Consider the following 12,353-nt stretch of genomic DNA (forward strand, 5'->3'; position numbering starts at 1 on the left):
GCTCTAAATCCGTGAAGGGCAGGAAGTGCTGTCATCAGTCAGCCCTGAAAAGATTAGCATCTATTATGAATGAGGTTAGGCAACCTAGTGAAGCCATGTGTGTCCTGGAGACAAACTTAATATGTTAAAAAACGGGACACAGTTAGTCTCACCAACACACCATGACTCCTGCTGAGCTATTGTGCGTAGGTACAAGCAAACAGCCACTGTCTGATCATTCTTCTCCCGTCCATCATACTGACAACTGTGAAAATACATTTTCCATGCAAAGGAGGAATAGGGTAGAAAGTATTTGTATAACAGCATGATGCGTCAAAGAGTTTGATTTTTTTTCAAATAAATCTTTTGAAATGAAGCTTTATTATCCCACAAGTATAGCTCTCTAAGTAACGGCATGCGTTTGTAGAAATGCAGCAAAGTTAAACCTTTTGCATTTCTTTTTCCTTAAAGTAAATGAATTCCCTGTTAGGAGATAAATGTTGGGTAGCCAAGGTAATTTTCATGTTTGCTTTGTGTGCAGCAGTTAGCTACTTAAATCTCCCCAATTTAGGTTTTCTTTCAGAAATTCATTGTATGATGAAGTCCTGTACTTTTGCAATAATTATCAGTTTATCATGAATTTCTGTGGAAAGGTAGAAACTTGATGTGCTTTTGGATCATAAATTTGCCAAACTGCAAACTCATTCCTGGACACTCAGTAGTGGACAGGTAAATGTTAAAACATTTTGACCTGTTTCGTAAAAATCACTTTCAATATATGGAATAAAGTGAGGTTAATTTTAACGGTGTTATAAAGTATGTGGGCAAAGTAATGTCCACCTTATCCACCCAAACATAATGTAGAAGTATTTTTTACAATGAAATTGGGGGAAAAAACTGTTAATTTAAAGCTTTGGGGAAGTCCGATGCTTTTTTTAAAAAAAAACTTCAATGTAATCTATTGCATGTTATGGTTTTATGTACTGCATTAAACATCTTTCTTGCAGCCGGAAGTGAAATCTTCTATAAGTCAGTTTATTGCATACGCACATATCAGTGTGAATGAAATTAGTGTGAAATATCAACAGAACGAGAAACACTATAACTACACCACTCCAAAAAGCTTCCTCGAGCAAATTAAATTGTATCAAAATCTCCTGCATAAGAAAAGGAAAGAGCTAATGCAAAAGAAAGAATGTCTAGAAAATGGGCTGCAAAAACTACAAACCACAGCTTCACAAGTGAGTATTCAAAGGGTAATTACTACAGAATGAACCAATGCATGGATTATATAATTTGAATATAGTGACTTAGGTAATCATGCCAAAAGTAAATTTTCAATCAAGTATCTGTTAAAGCTCATCGCTGGCAGTTTTCCTCATGTGTATTTGTCTCATTTGGCCTTGTGGAGAAAATTTATAACTTTGAATGTATCCATGGAGGACTGAAAATAATTAAACTGCTTCAACCAAGGCTCAAAGGAACGCTTTACAGTTCCCCAGACACCAACTGCTTTTAACTTTCTGACCACAAAGATAATGGATTGTGTTATTATATAATAAAATTAAAAACATACAGTAGTTGCCTCAGTCTGCTTTTATAATTTAAACAGTGCATGTTTCTGCTTTAATTATCTAGGTAGAAGATCTGAAAACAAAACTAGCCGCTCAAGAAATGGAACTTGAGTACAGGAACAAAGACACTGAAGCACTGATTGTTAAAATAGGGCAACAGACTGAGAAACTGAATCAAGAGAGAGCGATTGCAGATGGTGAAGAGCAAAGGGTATGTGTACGACAGATGATCTAGGGTGCAAGGGTATGTTTTGTCAGATGTTCACAGTGCTGATTACATGTTCACAATAAATAAATGAAACTTCAGAGCATAAATGACGATTTAAAACATTATTCCACGTATTTTTTTTGTTTCATAGTACTAGATAGGACAGGAAAAAGTGGCATTGAAGTGAGAAGCAGGAAAAATACTATGCTAATTAGTTTTTAAGAATCATTGTGAGAAGACTAGAATATAAAAGCAAGGATCTAATGTTCAGGCTCTATAAAGCACTGATGAGACCTCACTTATATTGAGAGCAGCTTTGAGCCTCTTATCTAAGAAAGGGTGTGATGACATTGGAGAGGGTTCAGAGGAGGTTCACAGAAATGATTCTGGAACTGAAAGCTTATCACATTAGGAGCGTTTGATGGTTTTGGGCCTATACTCACTGGGGGGGGGGGGGTGTCTCATTGAAACCTATCGAAAGTTGAACGCCCTCAATAGACTGAATGTGGAGAGGATGTTTCCTTTGATGGGAGAGTCTAGGACCAGAGGACACAGCCTCAGAATAGAGGGATGGCCATTTAGAACTGAGATGAGAAGGAATTTCTTTAGCCAGAGGGTGGTGAATCTATGGAATTCGCCAGCTGTGAAGGCCAAGTGTTCACATATATGGCAGAGGCCGATAGGTTCTTGATTAGTCAGAGCATGAAGGGATATGGGGAGAAGACAGGAGAATGGAGCTGAGAGGGGAATGGATCAGTCATGATGAAATGGTGGAGCAGACTCGATGGGCCAAATAGCCTAATTATGCTCCTATATCTTTGAACGCAAACAACAGGAATTCTGCAGATGCTGGAAATTCAAGCAACACACATCAAAGTTGCTGGTGAACGCAGCAGGCCAGGCAGCATCTATAGGAAGAGGCGCAGTCGACGTTTCAGGCCGAGACCCAAGGGTCTCTTCCTATAGATGCTGCCTGGCCTGCTGCGTTCACCAGCAACTTTGATGTGTGTTGCATGCTCCTATATCTTATGGTTTTATGGTCTTATGTATAGTCACCTTGATTAACCATTTTTTTTTCTCTGACATTTCCAGTTTGTTTATATTGGACTAATACTTACCAACAGAGATGATAGTGATGCAAAATTTTTAACGCTTAGTTGGCAGATTAGCAATGTTAACTTCAGACTATTTAAATGAAGATTATCGATGATTACATGATTTCAGAGACTACAAATATCTTAAGATTTGCAAAGTCTGAACAAGTACCTGAATGACAACAGCAAATCCTCCCTAAAGGCTTCACTGATGAAATAATTGTTGCAGGTAACTGCCATGCGGACTGAAGTTTCAAAGCGACAACAGGAATCTGCAGAGGATCTGGCCAGGGCTGAGCCTGCACTCAGTGCTGCAAATGCTGCGTTAAACACATTAAACAGGGTATGAAGATACGGCTGCAATATCTGCGAATGATGATCCATTACCGTGCGCAAATTTATAAAACTGTTACCTTTTTTTCCCCTTTTTGTGTTTTAGTCAAACTTGACGGAATTACGCACCTTTCCAAATCCGCCTGCAACTGTTACCAATGTTACCGCGGCAGTGCAGGTGCTTTTAGCTCCGAGTGGAAAAGTCCCGAAAGATAGAAGCTGGAAGTCTGCTAAAGTATCTATGAGCAAGGTAACATTATATTAAGGTCCATGCCGTTAAATCTGTCAGAATCAGGTTTATTGTCGCTGTCTTAAATGCCATGAAACATGTTGTGACAGCAGGACAGTACAAAGACATAAATTCCTATAAATTACAAAGTAAATAAATAGAGCATAAAAGGAATAATGAGTTAGTGTTTGTGGATCTCTTGGAAATCTGTTGGCAGAGAGGAAGGAGCTATTTCTGAATTATTATGTGGACCTTCAGGCTTCTGTACCTCTTTCCTGATAACTTTGGTTATCCATCAAAATCCCATGACGACATCCACTCCTTTAACGGTGAGATCTTTGATGACTATACAGCCCTATCCTGGACCCACAAGCTCTATTGCAGGTGGGACATGTATATGTGGTAGTGGTGGCAACCATGGCTGCATTTCTCCTGGCTCTTCTGCTGTCTTCTGGTTGTTCTTTCCATCTCCAGAATACAAACCCCGTCCCTACACAGCTGTCGCCAAGTGGTACGGTCAGCAGCAACATCCTCCAGGTCCTCGGGTCTGATCTTGCACTTCCTTAAAGCATTTTTCATCTGATCCTTATAGCACTTCTTCGGCTCTCCAGCTGAGTGTCGACCATGATGTAGCTGGCCGTATAACACTCTGCGGGGTAGCCAAGGTGGGGGCATCCTCATCACGTGCCCCAGCCACTGCAGCTGACGCTGGGTGATCATGGCATCAATACTCCTGCTAACAGTAACATGAAGACCGCACGTCCTTGGATGGTGAGGGTCCTGGAGACACCATACGTTGAAGATGTCCTTGATAGTGGGGAGGGTGATGGCAGTGTTGGAGCCGGCTGAGTCGAAACCCCTCTACAGCCTCTTTCAGTCCTGTGCATTGGAGCTTTTATGCAACCAGGCAGCATGCTCTCTATTGCACGTCTGTTGAAATTTTCAAGAGTCTTTGGTGACAAATCAAATCTCCTCAAATTCCTAATGAAGTAGAGTCACCGGTGTGCCTTGTAATTGCATCGATATGTTGGGCCCGGGACAGATCCTCAGAGATGTTGACACCCAGAAGCTTAAAGCTGTTCACCTTTTTCACACTGACCCCACAATGAAGACTGGTGTTGTTCTCCCCGCTTCCCCTTCGTTGGTCTCGCTGATGTTGAGTGTGTGATTATTGCTGTGACACCACTCAGCCAGCTGATCTGTTTCACTCCTGTAAGCCTCCTTGTTGCCAGTAAACAAGACTTTATCAGGTGGGTAGTGTAAGCATTTTTAGCACTTATTAGCATTTTAGAATTTTAATATTTTTTCAGTCTTAGTACAATTATAATCAAATTTTCAGAGAGACTTATTGCAAATAAAATGCCATGTATGAGATTTTTGCCCGCAGTTTCTTTTACTCTGCAATTTTCATAGAAATAAAAATGGGTTTCTTTTTATCTTATGTGAATCAGAAATTTATTGAAATTGCCCATTGCACTTCATATCTAAAAATTACATCATATTTTTATTTCTACAGGCAAGTCCAGCACTGGTAACCTGAAGAAAATTTACCAAATATCACATAAAATCTTTGATTTGGAAATTAAATAATTAACACAAATTATTCTGTACAGTGATAATCACAGATTTTTGTAATTGATTTCCTTCACCCCAGAGGGATATTAATAACTGATGACTAGCATGTTGATTTATGCATTCTTGAAGATGAGTTACTGTAATTCCTCATTTACAAAATAAATTCTGAACATTTCACGGTTTGGAATTTGTTTTGGCTGTTTAGATCAGCTGAGTTCACAAATTGTATGTTTAATTCAAAGATATCCCAAACCATGCCTTAATATCATGTTACTAAGCCCTCCTTTTCAGAAAGTAACCGGAGACAATACAGTCAATTACTGTGCACTTTGTCCATTATTTGCTTTATACATTTATCTTTGTATTTGCATCACATTGAATTTCAGGCTTGGCAATCCAGTTTACTTACAATATTTTGTTCAGAACTAATTTGATTACAAGAACTTCATGGCAATTATATTTATTTCAATTAATTAAAAAGGTGGTAGATTTTCGTCATCACTTATGTTTTTAGTATGGAGGGTTATTGTCTTACCATTATTCTTTCAGTTTACAATGAAGAATATTTAAGATCATTTGCAAGTAAAATCTGTGAGGGTTATTACCAAAATGCTGATCTAGCAGCCTCAATGCATTTTCATTTAATCAATTTGATTTACATTTCTATCTAACAATGTAGTTCTGTATACTTATCCCAGAGCAAGGTTTTGAAACACATCTGCAATCACTTTTTACTGTAATTACTCATTCCCATCATTAACAATAATTATTTTTGATCCAACCTTATTAGGCAGAGTAAACATCAGTACTAAAGCCCTGAAAAAATGAAATACACAGCATGACTTTGTTTCATGTCCCCACAATTAAATGAAGCCAAAACAAAAACAGACATCATAAAATCAAAATAGAAATTTCAGTAGGGAAAATTTATTGGTTTTGTCTAGTAAACTGAAGCGACAATTGTGCTGCAGATATCTCAAGAGTTGGAATTGCAATCGAAAACCAAGTTATAACCCAGGCATGCACTTCACCATAGATTACACTGAACTCAATGACAAAAGAGCCCTTGCTGTTCAGACTTGATGCACATACAACAAGTTTCATTCATGAGATAGCCATTTCTTTTTAAACACAAAAGGTCTGTAGAGCACGATGAGAAGAGTTTTGCTTATCTAACTAAAATATCCAAATAGGTTTTAAATTTCTTGATAGGAATATGAACTGTGTAAAATTTGGCCTTTCACCACAAATATGTAGGATATGATTTTACAGTGTGCTCTGAACACAAATATCAGATTTGACTAATTCTGCATTTTTTTAAATGAGTTCTTTGCACTTACAGATGCCAGTGCAATCCTGACTTGTTTAACGTGAGCCTAACTGCATGGCAGTTAACAAAGATGACAAAATGAGGGCAGCCTCTGAAATCCTTCATGCTAATATATTTTACATTAATATTCACTTATTTCTCTTTGTACATGTATCTAGGGGCAAAGGATGGAGTAAGTAGTTATGACAGCTTTGCCTGAATCAGGTTTCATTTTTTTCCCCAGGTAGATGAATTTCTTCAAGCTATTGTTAACTTTGATAAGGAGCATATCCCAGAAGCCACTATCAAAACTATAAAAGAAGAATACCTTAAGGATCCTGAATTCAATCCTGAGTTTGTTCGAACAAAGTCATCAGTTGCCGCTGGTCTCTGTACTTGGGTTATAAATATTGTTAAATTCCATGAGGTAAACATCTTAATTTTTTAATTGTTTTACTTATTTTCAGTTGCCATTTAAATCTTAGTTTTTCATTTTTCTTTTAACTTTTGGGTTGAAATATACAAATAAATTGTGATAGATTCTACGGAAGTATGAAATGAGTGATCTCCTTCCTCAACTCCTTTCTCCCTCCTTCCCCAATTCTGATGACCAAGATTTTATGAAATGACAGTGAAACATAATTCAACATTTATTTTGTTTACAAATGTTTTCAGAATATTTTGTAGACTATTCTGTATACTGTGGAGGGAATCTGAAACCTCAAGTGGAAAAATAACAGCGTCTCTTTTTATTTAGTCAGTAAGGATTTTCAGTCTGAGACACAATGGAGTTTTGGGGAAGGAGGGTCTTGAGTACCTTAAATTGGCACGTTGTCTGCATGAGTATACATTTGGAATGAATATTCTCCACTGTGAAAATGTCATAATTAATCTGTGGAAGACTTTAAAGAATCAGAAAGCAGTAAAGTTGAACAAGATAAAAAAGAAAATTGTAAATTGTGCCAGAGACCAGATAAAATGAATGAAAAAGAAGTGACAGTATATTAAACAGTAGTCTAAAAGAAAATTACTGCATATGCTGGAAATCTGAGATTAAAACACGAAATGCTGGAAGTTTCCAGCAGGTCATGCAACATCTATGGAGATGACAGAGAATTAAATGTTTCAGGTTGATGATTTTTTTTAAAGCATTGTAAAGCCTTAAGTGATTAAAGATATGAATTAGAACTGTCAAGGTAAGACTGTTTAGAGTTATCATTTTGTACAATTTCCTGACTTGAAGTCCACACAAATATGGTGCACACTTTCTGATACTTCAGGTACAGGTACTTCAGAAGCCCTTCAATAAGATCATTGAAAAACTCTTCAGGCGAAATCACTGGGTTCTCTGATCCTTTCCCAGGTGTGATCTGACTGACAATGTTCCCATCTTTGCTGGTGGACTCCACATAGACTCTTTGTTAGCCATAAGTCTCTGGTGATGCATGTGTGGAGTTCTGACACTTAACAAAGCTTCAGCAACCATTGACTCCAACCAGCAAGGATTTTCCCCACGTGTTTACACAATTGGAGAAAGCAATACCAATTAAGATATGGTTTCCATTGTAGGACATTAAAAAGTGTAGTTGGTGAAGTGGCATTTATATTAGTTATAATTTATCAAAAATAAATCTTTAGGCTTTAGAATAGTTTCAACTGAAAATTTGGTAATCATTCCAGGAAAAGGAGTGACAATTGAAGCTCAAACTTGCCTTTTTAAAGCCACTTCTAGGCTGCGATACACTGTATCATAGGGAAGTAAATAACAAGAATGAACTGAAGGGCAAAGGGAAAATCAGCTAGAATTTATTGAGTCTTATCTAACCAATCTGGTTGACCTTTAAATGAGATTGCTAATGAGGTGGACAGGGAAGTGTCCATGGAAGTTGCTTTGACAGGTATGTTGCCGTTTGTTTCTTGTTAGCTTGTTAGCTCCAGGGACCTTTGATGTGATTATTGACAAAAGTCAAAATAAATGGATTTGGATGGATGTGTTGATGTTAAGTTCATTGGAAGAAGGCTTAGAATAGAAATAGACAGAACATACATGCAAAGGGTTCGGCCTGAGAGTCCTGCTTGGACTTGGAAGCCTAAGATCTCTGGGCTGTGGAGACGGGCAGATCGGGTGTCGGTGTCACTGCAGGAGACTCGTGTGTTGTCGGGGGGGGGGGAGTCTTTCATTGTGGGCCCGAAGACCCGAGATCTTTGCGATCTTCAGGCACGGAGCTCGAAAAAAGCAACAAAATGGACTTTTAACATCGTAAAACAGCGGGTTGTTGTTGTATCTCCCCGCTCACTGTGAAAATGAGGGATACCTCCCTCTCCCTTACTAGGGAGAGAGAGAACCTGTGGTTTATTGACTGCTGGATGAAATGCGAAGTCTTTGGGGTAACTGCAAGTCTGCGTCTTTGCTATCACCGAGCTCACACTTGTGCTCGGTGGAGGTGCTGATGCTTGCTTTTTTTTTGCCGGTGAGGGGAGGGGGGATTGTTGCTCGCTGCTACTTACGTGCAGGAGGGGGGAGCGGGGGAAGGACTTTGGGGTTCTCATATTTAACTGTCATTCATTCTTTGGGGCACTTCTCTGTTTTCGTGGATGTTTGCAAAGGAAAAGCGTTTCAGGATGTATATTGTATACATTTCTCTGACATTAAATTGGAATTTTGAACCTTTAAACATATTCTGTTTGATAAGACATAAGGCATGTTCTTCAGGAATCCATAATGAAGTTTTAGATTTTCAGCATCTGTATGTTGTATATCAAAGGCTGCACACTGATTTAGGGGATGGAAGTTGTGCAATAATTAGAGTGTGTGAAACCAAGGGGTGTGGACACACTGTATGAGTGGGAGGGGGAGATCTGAAATGATAGGAGAAGACAGGAGGGGGAGGGATGGAGCTCTCCCCCTCTTTCTCCCACTTTCAAATCTCGTACTATCTCTTCTTTCAGTTAGTCCTGGCGAAGGGTCTCGGTCCGAAACATTGACTGTACCTCTTCCTATAGATGCTGCCTGGCCTGCTGCGTTCACCAACACTTTTTATGTGTATTGCTTGAATTTCCAGCATCTGCAGATTTCCTCGTGTTTACATCCTACAAATATTCATTTTCATTGTAACATTGAAGATGATTGTCGATACCTACCTTGAAATCCTCTATAGCCCCGAAATTGAAGTAGTGAAATCATTTCATTTTTACTTCCAGCCATTCCTGGCATCTCCAAGCCTGAATCCTTGAAGATGCAGGAGTAAAACAGTTCTGTATTGTTTTACTGCCTATTTCTCACCAACTGTCAGTGACAAAAATCATTGTTTTTTGTACACGTGCTTGCAACTGATGCTGTATAAAAGCTGTTCTCTCTAAGCATGGTGTAGTGTCCTATGGCTGCACAATTATCTGAAGCTAGTTAGAAACTATTCAGCAATGATCTCCTGCCCCAATTAAGCAGTATAGTGTCCCAACTAAATTAACGCAATTCTCACAATTTTCTCTGTTAGTTTTTTTATTTAAGGGTTGTCCTAAATATGTGTCTGCCCTGATTAACCGATGGCCCAATTAGCTGGAATCCACCCTATGTGTCATCTATGTATATACCAGAGATTAGCTTAGAGGCTGAATCTGCTCTTTTGGAGACACTGACACAAAGGCCAAGAGGCAAAAAGAAACACATTTGTCTATCCCTGATAGAATGAGATCTCACTTGCTCTACTACGGCAGACCTCAGTGAGACAGTCCACAGAAGTAGTCTTGCGTGCACAGTGAAATATACAACAGAAATACTGGTCCAACAAAAACCAGGCACCGAGTTATGTTCTCCTCTTTGCCCACTCTGCTCCACTATTATCTTGTCATCATCGAGCAATGGATCTGGCATGTTGGCGCTATCCAAAGATAAGCGTTCCATGCTCAGAACGTTCAGCCTCAATTTCCAAGGCTTCTGCAAGTCAGTAACTATCTCCAACTTGCAGCCTTTGGGCTAACACCAGGACAAACAAAACAACATGGAACACAGATGTTGAACAAATATGTGGGTTATTCGATGATCCCTGCAGATTATTTTGAAATATTTATTTTGCAAGATGATTATTTTGAAATATTTATTTTGCATCTCTAGAGGTTTTCTGCTTCCTCCCCTTTCCCCTAACTTAAGTCCTCAACTGTTCACCACGTGAAGGGTGTTCATCATGCTGAGGTTGTACCCTAATCTTTATACCCTAATGATACCTCCCCTGTAGGTCTCTGCATTTCACAAGCTGGCTCTATTGCATTCTACATGTTGCCCTGTCTTTAATTAGAGTAGTTTAATATTCCCAGATGTGGAGAAAAGGAGAGTAGGGAACTGCAATATTAGTTTAAGTGAAAACAATCACAGTTCTAGGAAAGGATAATATGTTCAAGTAAACATCAAAATATGGTGATATGAGTTTGAAAACAAAAGGACAATCAGATAGTTGAGATCGTATTGTAGAGAGTTGAAGGGCAACAGAAGAGCAAATTTCTGGAATATGTGAAAACACTAAGGCAGTAATGGTGGAAGATTCCAATTACCTGAATATTAAATGAGATGCATTCACCATAAAAGGCGCTTTTAAATTGCTTCCAGAACAATTTTATTTAGTTGGCATGTAGCCCAGCAAGAGGGGGACAAATGGTGAACAACTCTGGATTTGGATCTTGTGAATGAAGTTGGGCAGGTGAAAGGATTATTAATGGGACAACAATCTGTGATGGTAATCATAATTAAGTAAAGTAGTTATGGAAAAGGAAAAATAAGAGCTAACATTTTAAACTGGAATACGGCCAAATAGTTCCGGAAAAGTGGATTGGAAACAGCTTTTGAAAGTTAAATCAGTCTCAGATAAATGGGAGGTATTGGAGGAGGAAACTCAGGGTAAACATGTTAATATAAAGAGTATGACTGCGACTGGCAGATCCAGAGTCCCTGAATGATATGATGGTTTTATCAACCACAAGAAGAAGGGAAGCCAGTTTCATGAAAAAGGACAACATCTAGAAAGGAGAAACTGAGAAAAGGAGATGGCATCCTTATCAGATACGTGGGAGTCAGTGAGCTTACAGTAAATATCAGCAGATAAGTTTGTCTCCAGAAATGGAGACAGAGAGATCCTGAAGAGGAAGAGAAATGTCAGAAATATGTTAGTGGATTTGAGGGAGGGTGGTAACCAATAGTATAGGTGATGAGTTCTGCATGGGTGGAGGAAACAATATCAGTGGAGGACTGTCAGAGTAGATTCAGAACAAGGACTGCTCGTGTAGTCATTGACAAAGCTGCCACAGCAATGGCCCATATGAATATCCATGGCTAGGCCTTGGATTTGTAGGAAGTGAGGTGAGTCAAAAGGAAAGTTGTTCAGAGCAAGAACCATTCAGCCAGGCAGGGGAGAGTGCTGGTGGAAGTGAACTGGCTGGATCTTGTTTGCAGAGAAAAAAAACTGAGGGTTTTAAGACTTTATATGGGCTGGGAGAGTTTCCTTTCTGTCAACTGCAACAAAATCCCTCTACTAGCCTCATCTTATTCTGCATGCTGCCAGGACCACTTCTCCATGAGTCCCTGGTGCACTTATCCCTCCCTCATCCTCTCATCTCTCTCCACTCACTCTTCCTTACTACCATCAAGGCACCAAGCCAGTCCTTCCAGCTGAGGCAATGTTCCATGTGCACCTCCTCCAACCTCGCCTCCTGCATTCAGTGTTCCCAATGAGCTCTCCTTTGCAAAAGTGAGACCAAATGCAGACTAGGCAACCCGTGTGCAGAGCACCTGCACTCTGTCTGCAGTATCCATCATGAGCTCCCATCATTTGAATTTCCCTTCCCATTCCCGCACCAACCTGCGTGTCCTCGATCTTCACTGTCAGGATGAGGCAGCACACAATTAGAAGAGCAGTGTCTCCTTTTTTGACTGGGTAATCAATAGCCAAACATTAGGTACATTGACTTTTCCCATTTCTTTGAACCTTTACCTCCTCTGTGTGTCCCACCACCATCCTTCTGATCTACCTCTGGTCCTTACATTTTTTGACCCCTTTTCCATCTG

The 12,353-nt window shown here is 39.4% G+C and overlaps 1 protein-coding gene across 1 annotated transcript in view; it reads left to right on the forward strand.

Annotated features, from left to right (window-relative positions):
- dnah9l (dynein, axonemal, heavy polypeptide 9 like) overlaps nucleotides 1-12,353 on the forward strand; it is a 317,674-nt gene that overhangs the window by 213,489 nt on the left and 91,832 nt on the right. Inside the window, 5 exon segments of the mRNA XM_063052593.1 lie at nucleotides 987-1,220; nucleotides 1,618-1,764; nucleotides 3,085-3,198; nucleotides 3,295-3,438; nucleotides 6,546-6,728. Of these exon segments, the coding sequence (XP_062908663.1) occupies nucleotides 987-1,220; nucleotides 1,618-1,764; nucleotides 3,085-3,198; nucleotides 3,295-3,438; nucleotides 6,546-6,728 (822 nt within the window).

The sequence above is a fragment of the Mobula hypostoma genome, chromosome 6, assembly GCF_963921235.1.
Source record: "Mobula hypostoma chromosome 6, sMobHyp1.1, whole genome shotgun sequence".
Classification (NCBI taxonomy): Eukaryota; Metazoa; Chordata; class Chondrichthyes; order Myliobatiformes; family Myliobatidae; genus Mobula; species Mobula hypostoma.